The 21758-nt window shown below is 34.4% G+C and overlaps 2 protein-coding genes across 4 annotated transcripts; both read right to left on the bottom strand.

Moving 5' to 3' along the window:
• Nucleotides 1–1210: 1210 nt before the first annotated feature.
• gtf2h2 (general transcription factor IIH, polypeptide 2) lies at nt 1211–13268 on the bottom strand. Of its 2 annotated transcripts, XM_073949823.1 has the most exons (16): nt 12951–13268; nt 12130–12207; nt 10330–10366; nt 10119–10205; nt 9993–10043; nt 9859–9913; nt 8979–9784; nt 8626–8916; nt 8164–8569; nt 7993–8080; nt 7812–7919; nt 6500–6563; nt 4616–4719; nt 4425–4527; nt 2119–2158; nt 1211–1768 (listed from the first exon to the last, which is right to left on the bottom strand). In XM_073949823.1, the coding sequence occupies exons 9-16, from the start codon at nt 8305–8307 to the stop codon at nt 1658–1660; spliced, it is 762 nt and encodes a 253-aa protein (XP_073805924.1). In that variant the 5' UTR covers nt 8308–8569; nt 8626–8916; nt 8979–9784; nt 9859–9913; nt 9993–10043; nt 10119–10205; nt 10330–10366; nt 12130–12207; nt 12951–13268; the 3' UTR covers nt 1211–1657. The 2 variants fall into 2 exon arrangements, with proteins under 2 accessions (XP_073805924.1, NP_963875.1); NM_201581.1 differs by lacking the exon at nt 8626–8916 and having other exon boundaries at nt 8164–8254; nt 9679–9784.
• A 290-nt stretch (nt 13269–13558) lies between these two features.
• oclnb (occludin b) lies at nt 13559–21651 on the bottom strand. Of its 2 annotated transcripts, none has more exons than XM_005171844.6 (9): nt 21497–21651; nt 20312–20401; nt 19503–20184; nt 19040–19207; nt 16881–16987; nt 16288–16389; nt 15981–16152; nt 15729–15770; nt 13559–14275 (listed from the first exon to the last, which is right to left on the bottom strand). In XM_005171844.6, exons 2-9 carry the CDS (start codon nt 20353–20355, stop codon nt 14177–14179), a joined length of 1416 nt encoding a protein of 471 aa, XP_005171901.1. In that variant the 5' UTR covers nt 20356–20401; nt 21497–21651; the 3' UTR covers nt 13559–14176.
• Between the last annotated feature and the right edge of the window lie 107 nt (nt 21652–21758).

Here is a 21758-nt window from a genome sequence, read left to right as displayed (position 1 = left end):
TTTCTCAAACATTCCATGAACAATAAATATGTAATCTATCTAATAATATCTCATCAAAAATGTATCTAATGATTTCTAAAACTCCCAAAAATTAGCTTCACTTTAATTACTTTCTGTCAAGAAGCTCTAGCAGTAGAGCGTAGTAGCACCAATGACAATCTTTATTTTTTATTACTATTGTTCACTGTTAAATCACCAATTATAAACTGATAAATTCTTTTGAAAATGTAGATAGTTTAGTGTAAATGCAGTAATGATAATGTAGATGAGAAAATAAGCATGAGATTGTGGGTAAAACTGATAAAACTAAGAGATTGTGTACAGGTTTTGGTTTTATACATCATATAAAAGGTGAATTAAAAGGCTTTCCATTTATGTAGTCTGTTAGGACCAAACCAATTTTAGACAATATGCAAAAATTTGAAAATCTGGAATCTAAGAGGTTGATAAATAAAGAGAAAAATCACCTTTAAAAGCGGTCTACATTAAATAGCCATCCACATTACTAATCAAAAATTGAGTTAATAATATAGACCATTTCATTGTGGTCATGTCACTGGCCCATGAACATTTCCTCCTTGTTATCAAACTAATTCATAACTGTAACAAGAGGCAATATAATCATAACAATGTTAAAACAGCTATCATAGCATTATGTATCAGTATTTGACTCTGGATTCTCGGAGGCTCTAGAAATTAAAAAAGTAAAACAAGAAATATGTTGGGACCATTGTTTTTTTTTTTTACATCCCTCAACATGGTCTATACAAAATATTTTAATGAAACACGATCATATTATTTTATTGATTTTTTTTTTGGCGTGACGTAAAAATGTATAGTTTTGACCCATGCAAAATGATTGGGTTTGAAATGTTGCCGTGCAATACAAGATTGGTTTAGTCATCCAGGGTTACATAAAGTGTGTGCTCTACATCTCTAAACAGTATGTAAACTGTGGTTCAAAAGTTTATCAAAGTTGTCCTACAGCTATTAGACAACAGCCATTCTTGTCTAAGGACAATTTTGAAAAACTTTTTTGATTTGCATCAAATGTTGTCAACTTTTAACCTCTGTCAAAACTTAAAAAATAGTCCCAGAAGCTGTATTCCTGACATTGTTTATAATGTAATATAAACTCTAGTTTATTATAAACACTTCAAACTTACATATCAGCAACAATCACTTTAATAAACCATACAAATCAAAGGAATGTTATAAACAAAAAAAACTTTAATTTGTTTAAACATTTTCCACTTAAATATCCACAGGTCTGTTTGTGATTCACTAAGCATAGGCAAGTACATTCCCATGGCATGTGAGGTACAAAATTTAGAAAGAGCTGGCGTTTAAAGTCTATCACAACGGTTTTATAAAAAATGAATGGGACACTAGAAAAAGTGTGCACTACCAAAACCTCGTCGGCTTGTTTCATTTGAGTCCGAAGACGCTTTTTTCCCCATAGGGGGCGCCCTTTCATACACAATGATTTACGTAAACAGAAAGCCAACGGCAACTACTCCCAAGCATTGCCGTCCAGTACCTTAAACTGCGATTCGGTGAGAATGTAAATCTCTGTTTGCTTACTTCCACTTCATTTTCTATATCTTTCAGATTATATATGGACTGCTGACGTTCACATTTGTCATCAGGTCAGATCTCAGGACGTCCCGTCAATCTGCATGCAGCCAGGACAGCAGTGCAGTGTGTCGTGTATGAAGATGTCACATTCCACACAGAACACCTTTTTACATGCTAGACAAGTAAACACCTGTGGAGGGGAAAAAATAATCAAGCTTCAATTCATTTGAAAATAATAATAAATACACACAAGGTCAGTTCTCTATTTTCTTTTTATCATTTACTGACTCTACTAGTTGCAAATCTGTTTGGAGTTCTTCTGAACACAAAAAATATTTTGAAATTTTTGGAAACTGGTGGCCATTATCTTCCATAGTATTTGTTTTTTTCTACAATGAATGTCGATGAGCACCCGTTTCTGACTCATTGCTAAAGGTTTGGAACCACTTGAGAGTGAGTAAATATTGAGAGCATTTTTATTTTTGGGTGAAGTGTCCCTTTTACCATTTACATGCAAAAGAGCTGATATTGAAAACGTACACTTTTGTCCTTCAACTCTCCTTGGCAAGCTTCGCAGAACCTGGAAAGACAAAGATTAATGTTATGAATTAGGCTGAAATGAGACACACCGATCACAGTCACAGCGTTCCAAACAGGACAAATCTGCCTTCCAGAAAGACACCTTGGAATGAGGTGAATTTTGGCCACAATACTGAAAACAAAAACAAGCTCAAACTAAAGAGCTCAAAACTGTCCACTTTAAAAGGTACAAGTGATGGACATCTATCTTTCCCATAATTCTTTGCACCAAGAATACAAAAAAAATGTTGTCTGAAACATCTTTCTTTTTTTAAAACTCATTTACAAAACCCAATAACCAAAAATCTTTTTTTTTTTTAAACATGTGTCTGCTGTGTATTATGTCAACCAATCACAACCCTTATGGCCAGCAGCACACAACTGAAGTGGATCAACCTGCGGAAATAAATCCTCCTTTACTGTCCGATAATTTACTTCCTTTTCAAGCTGATCGGTGAGTACTAAAAGGCTACCAATACATCACTGTGTTTCATTCAATTTTTAAAAGTGAATTAAATTATTGGTGGGGACATTTCAGTAGTTGAAGGATATTGGTGGGGACACGTCCTCTCTGGCCATACCAAATCTACACCACTGTAGATAGTAGGGATGTAACGGTATCAGAATTTCACGGTACGGTAATACCTCGGTATGAATGTCACGGTACGGTATTTATTGAATCATTTACAGGAAAAAACAAAACTTATGAAAATACTCCAAAAAAGTGCCAAAAGTGTCAATGACATACAAATTAGCCATCTATCTGTAAGCTTTGAAACAGGAACTTCAATTTTAATAACAAAAAATTATTAAACCATGTAAAAACAATAAAGTTTCAATTTAGTATTGTTGAAAACTCATCACATTCAACATTTAATCACACTCAGCCCATCTACACAGATGAGAGCTCTGCTAGTCGGACTTCTCATCAAGGATCTACCGCTGGATCTAATCTCACTATATTTATTAAACGGGATATTTCATTCATCTTGTTGTCTTTATTTAACGACATATTCCCTGACTTTGGGCATTGGAATCTATTACTTGTTCTCAGGTAACGTGTTTTGGCTGAGCGCAAAGATAAGTTAATGATTAATGTAACCACGTACATTCTGTATATTGACTGATCGCTTGCCTTTATTTCCTATAATGTATAAACTTATTGTATGTTATACTTTTAAAATGGCCATTATCGATTATTAAAACTGATACTCAGCAAAAGAGAGGCTGTGTTTCGTATTTTCACTGAAATTGAAAGGAGGCAGTTGTTATCGGCTCCGTTTTGTTATAAATATCCACAGTGAAGATGACGCTCATCTTATGCAGCACGACGCCTCAACATGTCTGCTGTCTAAGTTGCTAATATTAAAATGAAAATAGGCAGTTCCTTAAATCATGTTTACATTTTATTGTTGATAAAGTGAAACAACGAAGCCAGGGTGATGTGAATGAAGTTATAAAGTACACTGTTCCCTTTGAAGATTTTATCCGTGTCCTCGGTATAGTCTGCTTTTCCATATCAAACTGAGAAGAAGAGACTGCAGCCTTGATCAAACTTGCGAAGTCTGAACTTACAAGGAGAGGATGCAAGACTGAACTGTGTGTTAGGCTACTTAATATTCAGGAAAAGCCCCAATCAGAGAGGCGAACGTCTGCAGCCCCGCCTCCGTTTTCAGATGTCTCCGTTTTCCATTATCCACACTGAGACATTATCCACACATTTCGAAACGCTCCGTTTTCGGCGCTCGAGAACTCCGGCGTAGTGTGGACGGTTGGCGTAACCGTAGCAAAACTTATGCGTTTTCAAACTAAAACGCATTAGTGTAAACGGGGCCTTAGAGTTTTCCAGCTCTTTTCATCCCCGCTTCTAGCAGCACACTCCATTTCCGCATTACTGGATCTGTAGCGACAACAGACCGCAAGGGATGATGGTCAAGCATGGGCTGATGGGTATTGTAGTTTTCGCTACCTCCCGTTCTCTTCATTCGCCTAAGCAAATTTTCTCAGAAGACCTATAGTTTTACCGAGTCATGCGACTTCGGTAATATCGAAAAAAATTAATATTGCGGTATGACGGTATTTACAATACCGTTACATCCCTAGTAGATAGTGTAAATGCAAATGTGTTTTACATGTGGGTAAAACTGATGCAACTGTGTGAGACCATTAAAGGAGACCATGTTTTGTCCAATATCCTGTGAAACGCTCTCACTCTTGAATGGATTATAGCTCAGGGAAGAGTGCTTCAGAGAGTGTGTGTGGCTCACCTCTCTCCCTCATACTCCTCCAGCGGGGTCTCCTGGAAGGCCTCCAGAGGGAAGAGGTGGTGGAAGGAACGGGCCAAATGAGGAGCAGAGACTAAAGTCAGACCTGCACCAGAGAGTAGACACAGACAATGAGGACTGAACACATGGAGGATCACTTGAAGAAGAGGGATGTTGAAGAATTGAGGACCCACCACACACTTTACACTCCACCGGCAGCTCTGTGTACTTGGCTCTGCACTGAGGACAGTAGTATCCACCCAGACTGAGTTCTGGCTCACTACTGCTGTCAAGGTGTCTAATAATATGGTACAAAATACAGTTACGGTTATTTTTTTGTTGTTGTTTCAAGTCATGATCAAATATACGATCATCATTTTAGAACTCTATCTAGAAATCAACCGTTTTGAGATGATGTGTGCAGATTGTTATTTCTGAGGTGTTTGGATACAGAGTTCCTAAGCCTGCATTATTTTTGTTTATGGGACATTGTCCCTAGAGGTGACCAATATTTGTGTAAGATTGTTCTTGTGGCAGGCGACGCAGTGGCGCAGTAGGTAGTGCTGTCGCCTCACAGCAAGAAGCTTGCTGGTTTAAGCCTCGGCTGGGTCAGTTGGCATTTCTGTGTATAGTTTGCATGTTCTCCTTGCATTCGTGTGGGCTTCCTCCGGGTGCTCCATTGTGTATGAGTGTGTGTGTGGATGTTTTCCCAGAGATGGGTTGCGGCTGGAAGGGCATCTGCTGTGTAAAAACGTGTTGGATAAGTTGGCGGTTCATTCCGCTGTGGTGACCCCGGATTAATAAAGGGACTAAGCCGAAAAGAAAATGAATGTTCTTGTGGCATGCAAAAAGACTATAACAAGGAACTGGCTTAAAGACTCAACATTTAAACTTAAGCAGTGGTGTGAGGTAACTGAAGAAATTCATGTAATGGAAAAACTGACATTTATGTTGAGAATGAAAACGGATATTTTCAGCAAGGGTTAGGAAAAGTTAATATGGTAAATACAGGTATGTAGGGAATATAAAGACATCCCCATTTAAGTGAATGGTACTTGGAAGAGAGACAGAAATATTGTGTTTGTCACCTCTTTTTACATGCAAGTTTACGTGCTGTATACAGTTGAAGTCAGAATTACTAGCCCCCCTATCTATTTTGTTCCCCAAATTTCTTTTTAATAGAGAATTTTTTTAGCACATTTCAAAACAATACTTTTAATAACTAATTTCTAATAACTGATTTATTTTATCTGTGCCATGATGACATTAAATAATATTTTACTAGAAAATTTTCAAGACACTTCTATACAGCTTAAAGTGCCATTTAAAGGCTTAACTAGGCAGGTTAGGGTAATTATGCAAGGTATTATATAACAATGGTATGTTCTGTAGACTATTGAAAAATTATAGTTTAAAGAGGCTATTAATTTTTACCTAAAATGGGTTTAAAAAATTAAAAACTGCTTTTATTCTAGCCAAAATAAAACAAATAAGACTTTCTCCAAAAGAAAAAAATATTATCAGACATACTGTGAAAATTGCCTTGCTCTGTTAAAAATCATTTGGGAAATTTTAAAAAGAAAAAAATATTTAAAGGGGGGCTAATAGTTCTGATTTCACTTGTACGTAATTATGTATGTACATATTGATATGTGATTGTATGTAAAAAATAAACTAAATCAAAATAAATAAAAAAAATCTGGGGCACCATTGCTTTTTTTAAATAAATGTAAATAATATATTCAATTTTATAAAATATTATATTCAGATTTTAATTAAAAAAATGTATATTCCTATTTATCATAAAAAATCTATCTATTATAATTTTTACAAAAAATATTAAGAAGCAAGTGAAGACTGGAGGCTACTCAAAAAGTGTTTATATCGGGAGGAATAAATTACATTTTCTAAAATTTACAATATATTACAATTTAAATGTAAAAATATTTTATAACATTACTTTTTACTGTTTAGTTAATCTAAACATTAGAGTAGAAACATTAGAAAAAGATGATCAAAAATTAAGAATAATTATGAAACTGAACATAAATGATCAAAGATCAATATTAAGTACTCACGCCATGCTGAATGAGGGCTTGGCATCCTGATCAGACAGAGACGCAATGACATGCTGGGGAAAACCTAAACAAATGAAAATATATTGCAGAACAATATATTCTATATTACATATAGTAGCTTAAACTAATACAGAACTTTCCAAATATGAATCAGGTGTATAATAGTGTTAATTAGGGCTGCACAATATATCTGCATCAATATCGTAATGTGCGAGTCCACAATAGTCACATTGCAGGAATCTGCAATGAATTTGGCATTATGATTGACCAGACATTACAGTTAACAACAAAATGGAGTCATTTCAAATTTTAACCTTAGCATAAAAGTGTATTATTAGCATGCGTTTCAAAGGCCTGTGACTGTGTAAGCATTTAGTCAATGAAAACCGAACAGTGTTGTTATTAATATTATTATCATTATTATTATACAGGGATTAATTTGTTTTTGAATACTGTTAAACTCACCAGAAAATCATAAATCATAGTTTACTTGCATCTGTTGTATTTAACTTTGCTTGTCATGTTTGTGATTATTTTTATGCAGATACACTCACCGACAGAATCATCACAATTGATCTAAAATTATGAATCCTTTACAAGCTATTCAAGTCATCTGGTGAAATTGCATTGATATCGCTCAGCATATATTAGTACATCCCTCACAAATCTCTTATCTGAATTAATATTTTCGATAGGAAGCTTTACAATGTCATATTTGTGCATATACATTAGATTAGTCAGTACTGAAGCCAAATCTGGAGCTAAATTGGTAGATAAAAATGATATGTTAGGAGAAAATATAAAATAAAAATGTAAAAAAAGAAAAAACTAAATCAAGAAAAATAAAAATACGTAAAAAAATGGAAATTTAGTAGTTTGCATTCTTCTTTTTTGCAATATTTCACATTAATTTAAACATATTATATTTCTATTCTATTTTTCTAAAGATGTTCTGTGATTAAAATATTATTTTAATAAATAAATCTGTTTAATAAATCTGTTTTGTTTAAATGCAGCAAAATAAATTATCTATATTCACTGAGAAATATTCATTTTCAAAACGGGGTTTACTCATTTATAATGAGCACTGTATGTCACGGTAAATGAAAAATTGCAATGTCAGTTTTTTTTCCAATATTGTGCAGCCCTAATCAGGTCTAATCCTGTAAACACTAAATTAATTGCATAGCTAAAAATAAAACCGCAGAACACTCCTGCCTTAAATAGAATTTGATCATTCCTGCAGCTAGCAATGAAGAGCAATACACTAACAACAATACTTCAAACGTGATGTAAATGAACGTGATGATACCCATGCGGATGAGGGAGCACTCTGAGGAGGAGCTGGCAGGAGGAGGCTTCACATGGAGAAGCAGCAGCTCTTTAAAATGACTCTCATCCAGTATCACATTATAGGATCCTATTGGGCCAAACACAGTCAGAAAAAACACTAATGATAAACTGTGTTCCTGCATAAAAGTGGGACTACTAACCTCCGGTTTCTCTTGTGAGAATGGTGCACACCCGAACCTCTGCCGACAGGCCAATCACTGACACTCGGATCTTCAAACCATTGAGAGTCTGTTGATGATGCATTAAAAAGAGACTTTAAACAATACCTAATAATCATTACCGTCTGTGGTCATTAATGTCATTAAACTCACTTTGATGAGCTCATAGATGTTGCCTGGGTCACAGGTAGTAAGACTGCTGAAAATAACCAGCACTTCTCTGCTTGTGTGAGCAGGCATGTGTCTGCAATAAAACAGATACAGTTCGGGATAGTTCACAAGATTGTTGGTAAACATTTTGCCCTTGTCCAGTTATTAAAGCTGAATAACACCTCAGAATTTGTGTTACACCTGATGTATAAGGTGTATAAGGAAATGTATTCTATCTGCAGTCAAAATGTGGCTGAATCAAAAATTGACTTATGACTTACGTCAGACATCTGATATGTCGAATATCTGAAAACCTCTGTTGGAATTTTTAGAGAATGTATATTGAAAGATTTGTACTTTTGTATTTTTTGTGTTAATTTTACCCTTCACAAAATACTTGAATTACTAGCTGATGGATGATTGTATAATAGATTATGTATTTCTGTATATTCTGACATGAAACACTCATACCACCTAAATTGTCAAGACAATCTTAAAAAAAACAGATAAATTACTGATGTAAATAACATGCAAAACATGTAATACAAATTATTTAATCAAGATTTTGTTCTGAAAATGGATAACTACAATACTTTAAGTTCAGTCTATACTGTACATTCCAAGCAATATTATATAAATAGTCCAGCATATGTTAATATAACCAGTTCTTAAACGGATAGTTCACCAAAAAATTAAATTGACCATTCAGTCGTCCTCATGTGGAACAAAAGAAGATATTTTAAAAAATGCAGGTTTCTGGCACCCATCGACTTCCATGGTTCCATATATTCCTGTGGAAGTCAATGGGTGCCAGCAACCAGCATTTTTCAAAATATCTTCCTTTTCGCATAAGAAGGAAAGTCAAATTGAATTTTAACAAGTAAAAGGTAAGTAAATGATTGAATTTTTGGGTGAACCACCCTTTTAATTCTGCAGTTTTGGTCATCATTAAAATATGCTACTTGCTTAACATAGGATCTTCGGTTAATATGTCATGGCCACCACAAAGGTAAGTGAAAGATTATGTCCACTCCCAGGCACCACAATTTAACATTTAATTCATTTAAATGAGTTATTCATTCAAATCTGCTTAAACTAATCTTTCAAAGACTTATAAAGACAGCATTACTGGATGAATCAGCAGTTGTGAAAGGGCCTCTGGAATGAATAATTTAATGACAATTACATTTTTTACAGTTACATGTCATGAATTACTGGCATGACAATATGTGATAGAATGTTTAAAAGCTGATTAACCAGATTGTTTTTTATTAAACTTTTAGGCCATACTTCTGTGATAATATGTGTTAAAAAAAAAAATTATATTAATACCGTCCAGTAGTTATTTGGACAAAAGTCTGGTGTGAATACAGATTGTGATCTATTAATTATTAACAATGCAGCTCTAGTTTATTGTTTCTAGTACTTTATGCATACAGCTTAACAGGAACAGGTCCAGTTCTACAGCAAAGTCAAGAACACAACTGCATTTGAGCCCCAGATGAAAGTGTGACTGACTTCAGAGTCTGCAGAGCCATGTTGAGAGAGTTGTAGAGGGACGGTTCCCCGACACATGTGGAGTCTACAGCTTTCCTCAGAGCTGTTATATGCTTCTTAGGGTTCCCTTATGAGAGGAAACCAGTGTGATTATACTGATAACATCTCCAAAATATGCAAACATAAAAGAAATGCATCAACCTGCAAGATCAGTGAGCTTCTCCGCCCTCTTGTTTTTGGTGGTAATGATCCCAATCTTTGGTGATAAAGTACAGTTAACAGGAGCCACACAGACTGTTAACTCTCAAAGACAGACATGGAGACAAATACATTACCTGACTGATTGGATTCTGGTCAAAGTATTCCTCCACAAAATGCTCCATCAGCTAAAGAGAGAAACAGATCAGTCTGGCACATTTTATTTAACGTTAGGCTTCCGCTATAGATGCAGCGATACTAACCTTCAGGGTGGAGGTCAGTCTGTTTGGCTTCAGGTCTTGGTCTTCCATTGATCTAGAAGAGTCAATGATTACAAAGAGGTGCCGCATCTAGGTTGGGGGAAAATATGTGCATGGTTAGGATATATATATATATATATATATATATATATATATATATATATATATATATATATATATATATAATCATGGGTAAATTTAAAATGTATTTTACCATCCCAAGCCGAACTTGTCCATGACTCTCAAACACTCTGCAATAAGACAAACAGACTGTATCAAACCAAGAAAATCAGATAAAACTGATATTTATCAGAGATGCCGGTGTTATGAAGGTAAAAGGTAACTTTTTCCACACATTTCTAGGAAAGAGTGAAAAATACTAGAATATCATCATATTGCAGTGATTTTTAATTTGCCCTTAAAAATATAAAGCAATTTTTCAATTGCAAAATTCTTAAATCAAGATGCTTTTTGCTATGGGAGCAAAACTACATGAGGCAGGTCTTGTTTGTTAAGTTTTATGAGCTGCGCATACGTAAGGAGAAAATGTGTGTGTGCTAGCGCGAGCTTTTTGAGGGTATATAAAGATAAACTGTCTGTTCCCCGCAGGCACACGACATCAAAATGACGTCATATTGACAATATACCCCAACGTCATGGGGACATTGGATTTAGTTTAGAAATTAAAATCAAGTTGACGTCAGAACCCAACATCAGGCCGACGTCAGTCTCCAACATCCAACCTAAATTCGATTTAAAATCAACCAAATATCAACGTCTGATCATGTTGCACCTTGACGTTGTGTGGACGTTAACCACTATGACATCTATCAGATGTTGGATATTGGTCACTTTCCAACACAACCTAAAATCAACCAAATATCAACATAATTTGACGTTGTTATTGGAAGTCATAACGTTGTCCTTAAACACTGGCTAGAAATTGAATTTTGGTCACCTGACGTCATGACCTAAATCTAACCTAATATTAACATCTTATGATGTTGTGTGCCTGCTGGGTTATTGCCAGATATATACACGAGCTGAAGAGAATATTCAAAATAAGATGAACCGTTGTGGTGATTTGACTTAACATTGCTGTCTGTAACAAAATGTGTTAAAACAAGAACATAGTAAAACCTTCTGCTCTTTCTTTTAGAGCCTTAAAGAGGGTTTCTGCATGTCTCGCCATGTTAAATTTAATATTTTTAAAACCTTTTTCAGAATTTTAAGGGATTTTAACTTGCTCCCATTAAAAAAAAAATCTGATTACTTAAATAATACTTAATTAATGTGTCAAAATAAGCAAACCATACATATTTTTCCTTGGCAAGCTTTAAAAACTATAATAACCTTAATGTACAACAGTGTTTCCAGGTCGGTGTCCTCACCACATGGTCTACAAACACATGGAGAACTAACAAATGTTACTGTGAGAAACCATATTGTTAAATTTTGTTTTGTTCAAAGTTTTATTGAGATGTGTTGTGTTGTCATTGTATACTGTATACTGATGTTGGCCTGATTGGGGAGCTTTACATGAACATTGAAAAATTAATACCTATTTGAAACGATTTAAGACATACAAATCCGTATTGGGTCACACTTTATTTTAACTGTCCATTTGTTGAACTTCAGTAACATTACATCTGCATGCCAACTAATTCTCATTAGATTATAAGTAGACTGTTACTGTAGGTTGGGGATAGGGTTGGAGTTAGGGTTAGTGTGTGTTAACATGTACTTGTAAAGTTTCTTATAGTCAGTTAAAAGTCTGTTGAAATAGCAGTATCAGCAGATATTAAGCAGACAACACTCAAACTAACACTCAAATGGACCATCAAAATAAAGTGTTACCCAATATTTCAATGAATTTAAGACTTTTAAAGGCCATAAATTGTGTTTTTAAAATATAATACATTTAAGATACCCTGCTTGAATTGTTAAAGGGAATAATTAACCATTTTTAAAACCCACAGAAGCCCTGCTTTTATTCTAGATTTGAGTGCTGCACCTTTTCCTCTTTGCCTGGAAAAGAATGTCCTCCACAGTAGCTTTGAGAGACCCAGACTCATCCTCCTTCAGCACTTCCCTGAGAAAAACACATGCCAGCTGTTTTTATAGCATACTGTATGTGTCTAAACACCAGTGGATGAATTGAGGTAAAGTTTGTTTTATATTCACACATTTGATCCGTGTCAACTTGTGACACACTCCCTATATTGTTTACCATGGTACTTTGAATATTCTGAAATCACATGTAAGAATGACCTGAAAACAACACTAGCACTATTTATTTGACTGTGAACAATATTCGACTTTAATAGTCATTGGCTGATAATATGATTTCACTATTTAGTATTTGCAATTGTTATTTTTTGTGAAATTATATTATTAGGAGAAATTACGACTGTGTGAATATAAAAGCAACTTTACCTATAATTGATGGCAGTCTTCTGATGACAAAATGATGTACAATCGTTCCCTTACCACCCAAAAATACAGCAGTTTTTGTTACCAATGTAACCTAAATTTGTATGAGATCTGTATAATACTTGTTAATAACAACATAAGTAATACTTTAATATGTGTATTTATTTATTCTACCATAAACAGCAGAGAAAAATCCAAACAAACGCTACATAGGCTATTTGTTACTGTACAAAATTAAAACTAATATGAGATTGTTTAACGGTGCAATTACTTAGAGATGATAGTGCTGGTAATAATATACAGTTTAGACTTTATTAAAATAACGTAACAGAACATAACGAAAACACGTACGAGTTAATGTAATGTTAATTATGCTAACACACAAAGTTCAACGTCTCTCACCATGTTCGTTCATATCCTCCTTCCCAGCGTTTTGTTCTTTCTGGTTCTTCGTCCATGGTTTATAATTCTCACAGGATGTAACTTATTTCGAGGGTTATGCTGTTATTCTAGACAGGACTAGTACTTTGTAAGAGGTTTCTGCGCCTGTTCTCTTCCTAGACACTCTTAGGTTCGAGTCGTATAACAACAAATAAAGGAGCATGCATATAAACTGGATTTTTTAGTAATGAAATACTAATACGTAGCCTACTACATGTTAGTAGCCTACTACAAAAACAACGCGATTCACCGGTATTTACTTTAGTGCATCTTTTGTACGTCAATTTTTCATGTCCCCTGGTACACAAAAAGAAAAAGTAGTTCCGGGTAACCGGAGGCCCTACATCTTCCTCATTATTAGCTGAATCTGAAATGTTAATGTATTTATTATAGTGAAATAATAAAAGGAAGACATTTGGAAATTTAATAGCTTTATTTTTATGTGCGCAAATGCAATGACAAATGCATTGTACATTAATTTTATTATCATCGAAGTTCATGTTTTTCATTATTGTTAGCGTTTAGCTGCTCATTTGATTAATTCCATTAGATGAGAAATACAAAACACATTTGGAAACTGTATAGCTTTATTTTTCTATTTACACAAATACAATCAAAAATACACTGTACATTTAACACCGTTTGCCTACCACATTAAAATTGTTCAATAGTGAATTCTCAGCAGATTCGAAGGAGGCAATTGGCATTAACTAGAAAACTCATTTAATTCACGACCATACTTAAAGTGTGTACTTAAATTAAAAATATCATCAGCAAATAGATTGCCAATCCTTTGACAGGTTATAATCAGAAAATTTGAAATAAGATTTAAAAAAACATTCAATGAAACAGTTTGACAAACAACATTGAATGTCTTTGCTTGAAAGTCTCTAAAACTGCAATAAAAGTTGTCAGTATTGCTTTTAAGATGCTAAAATGACTAGAACGATATATAAAAAGGTTAACAGACAACAAACTAGCTTTAAAAATACTTCACTGATACCACATTTTGATCATGTTTAGATTGGCTCAAAAGCACAAACCTCTCAATATACAAACAGCAGACATGCATTTCCTGATAACAATACAGTGATGATGCAGATACTTAATACAGAATACACAAAAAGTGAGAAAGTCCAATTGTAAAACCAACACGTATGCCTTGCTGAGTTTCCAGCGCCAGGTTTTTATTGTCTGTGGTCGTAGTCGCTAACCCTTCTTTTGATGAGGGAGAGTTTTGACTTCAGCTGTTTACACTTTCTTTTCTTCATCTGATAGTCTGTAGACTGTAAAAAGGAAAAAACATATGCATTTTAATTTGCATTTACACATATAACCTTAAAGTCAGAATTATTAGCCCCCTATTAATTTTTTCCCCCAATTTCTGCTTAACAGAGAGAAGATTTTTCAACACATTTCTAAACATAACTAATTTCTAATAACTGATTTATTTGATCTTTGACATGATGACAGTATATACAGGTTTCATATGTATTTTTTCTACAAAATGTCAATGACTATTCCAGGACTTTTAAGTCAATTTTTATGACCTAATGTTTCATGTAATGTCTACATACGTGATAAATCATAAGAAACCTTTAAATTTATTACAGCATATCATAAAACACGCAATAGTTTCAAATTATTTTATTGTACAATAGATAACGCTTACACAGCACTAATAATGTGAGAGAAAAGAAAAGAAGTAAAAACAACCAACCTCCATTCTAATATACAAAAATTTGTCAAACTAATTAGTAATAGTTGGTAAAACCACTTCTATTATAAAAACCGCGATCACACTGCAGTTGTCACACCATAGACTTCCATTCATAGGCATATGAATGCGGCAGATCACAAACTCAAGCACGTGTTTCGCATTTCACTGCACACGAAAGTTTAAGCTAAGTGAATTCTTACCTGCGAAATCACATCCGGTGATTGTGCAAGACCAATAGAAGACCATTTAAAACAAGAAATTTAAAATATGGAGCAATCACTCACTTTTATTAATGTCTAATCATTTGGTTTAACCCTTTTCCTTTTCGCAGCAGACAGAATTTTGCAAGCCCAAGCTCTAGTGTGACCGCAGCTTAAGTCGCTTTGGACAAAAATGTCTGGTAAATGATTTAATGTAAATGTATTTTCTATGACTTTTACAAAACCTTTTGGGTTTTTCTGTTTTTCCAAAACTTTTCCAGGCCTGGAAAATGTCATGTCAAAATTTCATGACTTTTCCAGGTTTTCCATGACCCTATGAACCCTGTATATAATATTTGACTAGATATTTTTTCAAGACACTTCAATACAGCTTCAAGTGAAATTTAAAGGCTTAATTAGGTTAATTAGGTTAACTCGGCAGGTTAGGGTAATAAGGCATGTCCTGTAGACTATCAAAAATATATAGCTTGAAGGGGATAATACTTTTGACCTTAAAATGTTTTTACAAAAAAAAAAGAAAACAGCTTTTATTCTAGCTAAAATAAAACAAATAAAATAAAAGATATTATCAGACATACTGTGAAAATGTGCTTGCTTTGTTAAACATAATTTGGAAACTAATTAAAAAAAAAAAAATCAAAGTAGGGCTAATAATCCTGACTTTAACTGTAAATTACAAGCCTTTACTACGAAGAGCTGTTCAACAGATGGTACATATAAAATTCATTACTGTTCCAAACAAAATGTAGCCTACGGGGGGTAAATATACAAAAAAAAAAAGTAAAATAAAAAGTTTACCTTCTTCAAACTTTTGAGCCTGTTGTATTCATCCATGACATCCTATTTAGGGAAAAAGAGATACATTAATGCAACATATCTGAATGATAAATGTACTGTAGAAAAAATTGTTGACATTTCCAAGCATAACCAGAAGAGTGCAAAATATTGTGACAGACAAGCAGGTTTTAGATTTAGCTGAATCAGCATGATAACACTCATTAAGATGGAGATCTAAACTTTAAGGCAACTGTTGTCTCCTAAATTACATACCATGAACTGTGGGCTGCCTTCCTCTAGCCTGTCGAGCTCTCGATCTGCATCTGCCAAACCCTGATTAATATCATCTAGTTCAGCCTGAAGACGCTTGTACACCATGTGGTCTCTGTCAAAGTCTCTCTTGTACTCGAGTCTCTCCTGCTCATTAATGATGGGAGGATATTCACTGAGAGGAAGACAGCAAAGTATTAAGGGAGGGGGGAGTAAGACAAATGTGATGTTTATTACGTAAAAAGTCACCAAATCGGAGTATTTTTTAATGTGTAAATACTATTGACTGTAATACAAGGACTGTTCTTACGTTTCATACTCTGTGTCAAGCTCATCTCCAGACTCTCCAGCGTCATATGCTCTTAGTTTGCCCTTCAATCCACTCACAGAGCTTGTCAAGTCTGAAGCACTACTGTGGAAAACACGTTTAATAAAATAAGCACATTAAATGAGTTGGGTGTAATCTCAGCACTATTTAACTGTAAACAACAGAAAGAAAACAGCCTTGTGGTTCCAATAGTTTCACTTAGTTCACGTAATCAGTTTGTGAAACAGGTTTTTCATGTTCATGACAACACAATCTCCACCAGGTCCCGTTCATACAGAGACTAGATTTCCTGGATTCCTTTTCACTTAGCTTAGTCACAAACAAATGCCTCAACTATTCATTTTGAGATTGTCTGGGCTGTGGTCAGTTAGAGGATTAACGGTGATAATTGATTTGAATCTTATGCTATATCAATAAATGACATACATTTGCATACAAAAATGTTGTTTAAACCCAATGGAAAACCAATTGGATTACAACTAACGTAATTCATATTTGACCGATACATTTTAAATCATAATTTTATGCTAAATTTCTTTTGCAACAAGATCTCGTAAAGCACTAAGCGGACTTACCTTGGAAGGTAAATTGGTTTCTGGCTGTAAACCATTGGCTGAGCAGCACTGACTTTGTCATTCTGGTCATTGACAAAAACCTCTGGATCTCCAGAAACATTATTAATCTGAAGAAAAACGGTGACATTTTACAACATTTTACTGTAGGCAACAACAAACACCAGCTGAAAATCCAGCACTGCTAGTTTAAGGCATGTTTTGCATGGGATGCTGGTGTGCAGGTTAAGTTCTCAGAATGTAAAGTAAAAATGCTGAGTTCAGTTTTGCTTGAAAACAGCTCCACTATATTTGGTCCACTAGCTAGACCAGCACCATATCAGCTGTAAACATCATGAACCAGACTGGACATAATTCATACTTGTTAAATGTAAAGTTTTTTTAGAATAACATTATATTTACCTCCCTCTTTAATCATTTCATGATCATGGCTTAAAATAGTGATGTACATTTGATTTACCTTTAATGTTTAACATTACAACATTATGAACTTTGTTATGTCTATCTATTTATTACATCTCTTTCGGTAAATATTTATCAGCACTGCACATCTTGGATACCCAAAATATTTGCTGTGGGTATCATTTCCTCGTTGCTTTGTTCGCACTCAAGTTTTTTTTGTTTTTTTTTATAATACGTCACCTTTCCATACTAGACAGTAGAAAATATTTGTCATCTCAAAAAATTTGAAGTATTTAGTAACTCCTCTAAAGTTTTGTCGTAGGCCCCTTTTGCTTTAGCTTTTCTGTTTCTCTAAAGCAGTCAGCCTTCTTTTTGTATGGTAAATAGTCCCTGCACAAACATTAAAGGAAGGCAGAACCGGTTCCACCACTTCCACAAACATTGTCATGACATAAAGGACGAAACTACCACTGCTTACATGGTGAACCGTGTAAGAACAAAGAAAGAGAATGACCCATTTACACACTTTAGAACATGGTAATATTTTTGATCTAACAGCGGCCACCTAACAATTCATGGACTTTAAGGTCAATGTTAAGTGCTTTATGTAATACATAGTGAAATTTAGAGAAAAAATGCTTTCCATCATGTGAAAGTGCTTATTAGGACACACCCAGAAACTAGACATGCACAAAAAACTCTGTGGAATTCTTCCTTTAAAATTAAATTCTAGGAAAGCCTTTTGTAGTAAAGCACTAAATAAAAACATTTAGAAAATGCGTTTACAATGAGGTTTCATTAGTTAGTTGCTGTATTTACTTACACAAGCGAAGAAAGAACAATTCCTGTACGTTTTTTAATCATGGTTAATAATTTACCAATGCTTTAATAAAATCCAAATGAATGCTTGTTAACATCATTTAATGGACTGTGAGTTACATGAACAACTTTATTTTCAATAACTATTGTTAACAAAGATGTGTATGTGTGTGTTCTTTTATATATATATATATATATATATATATATATATATATATATATATATATATATATATATATATATATATATATATATATATATATATAGTGTTTATTAGTTGTTTATAAATATATTGTTTATAAGTTCTTCATAATAAAAAATTCAATAACTAATTCAACCTTATTGTAGGCGCTACCAACTTAAGTTCATTAAACTACAGTGTTCAGCATAAGTGAGTACACCCCGTTTTGCAAATTAACAGTTTTATCCATTTCTCAGTGAACATTGGCAATGTATTTTGGGGCATTTAAACAAAACAAATTTATTAAAGATATATTTAATAAAATAATGTTTTAGTCACCAAACATATTTAGAAATTGAAAGATAATACAATTCAACTTAAGCAAAATATTGAAAAAAAAAATAAAAATTAACCTACAAAATTTTAACTAAAATTAAAAAAAATTTTTTTTTTGCTTCTCTTGATTTTTCCTCTTTTTTAAATTTGTATTTAATATTTTTCTATAACATAAATTTGGGTGTACTAGTTTTTGAACAGTTATCGTAAGTTATTTTATTAGATAAGCTCCAGTACTGACTAATCTAATGTGTATACACCAATATAATATTGTATAGCTTCCTATCAAAAATATTTATTTAAAATATACAATTGAGAGTATACGCTGAGCACTGCATAAGTAGTTACATTTCACATCCTCAAACCCATGTGCTAGTTGAAACGCATCTTTTTCTGATGAAGTTTGCTTGTAAAAACTCTTACCCATTCCCCGATGCCTTGAGAGGTGAGGCCATCCTTAATGGTCTTAACGTCATACCACAAAACGCGGTCCCTGCCATATTTCCTAATCAGCCCTCGGGTCTTCACCGCAAACACAAGGAGAATGATCAACCCAATTACCACCAGAACCCCAAGAACAATGGCAATGGCCTTGTAAAGAAGAAAAACACATAACATTAACATCAACGTAAATGAGAAACCAAAATACTGGACAATGCGGCAGATTTGCATTTGTAGAGTTGAATCTCAACTAGCACTTCTACACAATATAAAATTATTACGCTTGTTCTGATAATAACAAACTCTAAAAGGTAGGTGAAATGTAACTGGGCATTAAAAACTGGAAAGAAATCAATTTTTTACAGCGATGCAATTTCTACAGCCACTAAATACTGCCTGGTTGTTTTTTTACACACACACTGTAGATGGCCTGCTTCCTGCTCACCTCTTCAGGATCCACAACACAGTAGTGGTATAAGTATTGGTTGATGAAGATGCCAGAGGCCTGGTCTTGGTTCTGATACTGTGCACAAAGCTGCAGGATCTGATTATACATCATGGATCCAGATGTCTGAGAAGTGGGGTTAACCGTGACCAGGTAAACAATAGTGGCGATGAGCATGAGTGCAGCCAGAATGGCACAAATAATGATGGTGGCCAGATAGAATTTGGGAGACTGGGAACTGCTCTGTCTCGACACCACCAGGATGAAGATGATGAGAATAGCGATGAAGGTAATTGCAGCAATAGAGATGATGAAGCCTTTGCCTGATTTTGGGTCCATGTACGTTCCTCCTCCGTATCCGTAGCCTCCCATACCTCCACCGTAGCCTCCCATACCTCCACCGTATCCTCCATATCCACCAGCTGAACCACCATTATAGCTTCCACCGTTATACCCTCCACCACTACTGCCCATACCAAGACTGGCAAGACCACCAAGGCCCATGTTGTTGGCGTCATAGTCCCATGCCAATGTGGCAGCTACGCAGGCAAACATAGCCACACACATAATGATGATGATGATGCATAAAATCTTCATGACACCCGGGGGGGACTTCCAGCTGTAGAAGTGAAGCATTTCATCGGGGTGGTAAGAAACTGTGCGATGGGAGGATCTGTGCTGACTGAAAGGGAGATAGGATGAGTAAAAATAAAAACTATTAAGTTATACTTAAAGGCTTTGGTCAGATCATAGCACTGTCATGCACCAAGAATGGATAATTACAAACTTTTCTCTAGAATGCAACTTACTGTCTGCTGCCATACGGGGGAGGGTGGCTTGATTTTCTTGGCATGATGCTAAATTCCTGGACAAACTTCACAGGGCTATCCGATTAAGATCTAGAGTAGGAATTAAATGCATATACGATGAATCAATGCAATATAAAAAAGGTGAGAAAACAAAACTGCGGAGTAAACATAACTAGAAAATGAGACTTCTATCTTACTCAGACACATGGATATTAAGGTAAAGTTGGTTTTATATTTCCTCATTCAGAATTTCTCCTAATAATATAATTTCACAAAAATATTAGTTGCAAATACTAAATAGTGAAATAAAATTATCAGCCAATGACTACCAAAGTATTGCATTGTTCACACTGTCAAATAAATAGTGCTAGTGTTGTTTTTGAATCATACTTAAATGTGATTTCAGACCCAATATTCAAAGTACTATGGTAAACAATATAGGGAGCGTGTCACAAGTTGACACTGATCGAATGTGTAAATACTCTACTTCAATCACATGGCTTGAGATAAATATTTATTTTTATTAATATGTAATTTTAATTACACAATAAATTTTACATTTTTACATTCTGAATTGTAAAAAAAAAAAATCTTACCACATACTGTAACATATTTCAGTATGCTTCTGTACACACCCATATAGCAAAATTTTATTCAATTTAGCCATATTTGTTAAAGCAAAACATGTATTTTATAAATCAGTTTGCAATAAATCTGAATGAATTTGAATTAAATTGGAATTGATATTTAATCAAATGTGTAATGGATATTACCGATTTTGTTTAAACTAAAATGTGCGCAGTTGTTGAGAAATATGTTGAGTTACATCAGGTTTAATTTTTTTTTTAGCAAACAAGCTCTTAAAACCTTGAATACTGTGGAAAATACTAGGAGTGTATAGTTAAGCTGCAGCTGTCTAAAACCAGAAATAAAATACGAAGAGAAATCAGTGCAAAAAATAGGCCTACTATAAAAAAACAAAAGTGCGAAATATTCGAGGAACTATACTTGGACAAAGAAAGAGAAAGACCTCTAAGACGCTCAGATCTACTAATCTTATAATTTGTATTTTACTGATACGCAACAGCCGTGATCATTAGTAAACACAACAACTAAAAACACAACTACCTGATAATCAATAACATAACAGATTAGAAGTGACAGAAGCGTTACAATGAAACTCACCGTCCTACTTCCGAAAGCTGTCGACTTTAGTTAATATTTCTGTAACCCTCGCTCGCTCTTTATAAACGTAGAACCGCTCAGCCTTCAGGGAGCGCCCGCTTGACAACTGAGTTTCACAAACCTGCGGTTTCTCTGGCAGAACATCACTGATGCATGCACTCCTCCCGTCTCACCTGAACAGGTGCTGCGCCGCCCCGCCCTGAGCGCGTGCGCACTGCCATGAATTGGGTTCATTTGCATAGCGATTTTAACAAATATGTAT

The sequence above is a fragment of the Danio rerio genome, chromosome 5 (assembly GCF_049306965.1).
Source record: "Danio rerio strain Tuebingen ecotype United States chromosome 5, GRCz12tu, whole genome shotgun sequence".
In the NCBI taxonomy this organism is placed as follows: Eukaryota; Metazoa; Chordata; class Actinopteri; order Cypriniformes; family Danionidae; genus Danio; species Danio rerio.
The sequence above is the reverse complement of the archived record's forward strand: the minus strand, read 5'-3'. Positions and strand labels throughout refer to the sequence as shown.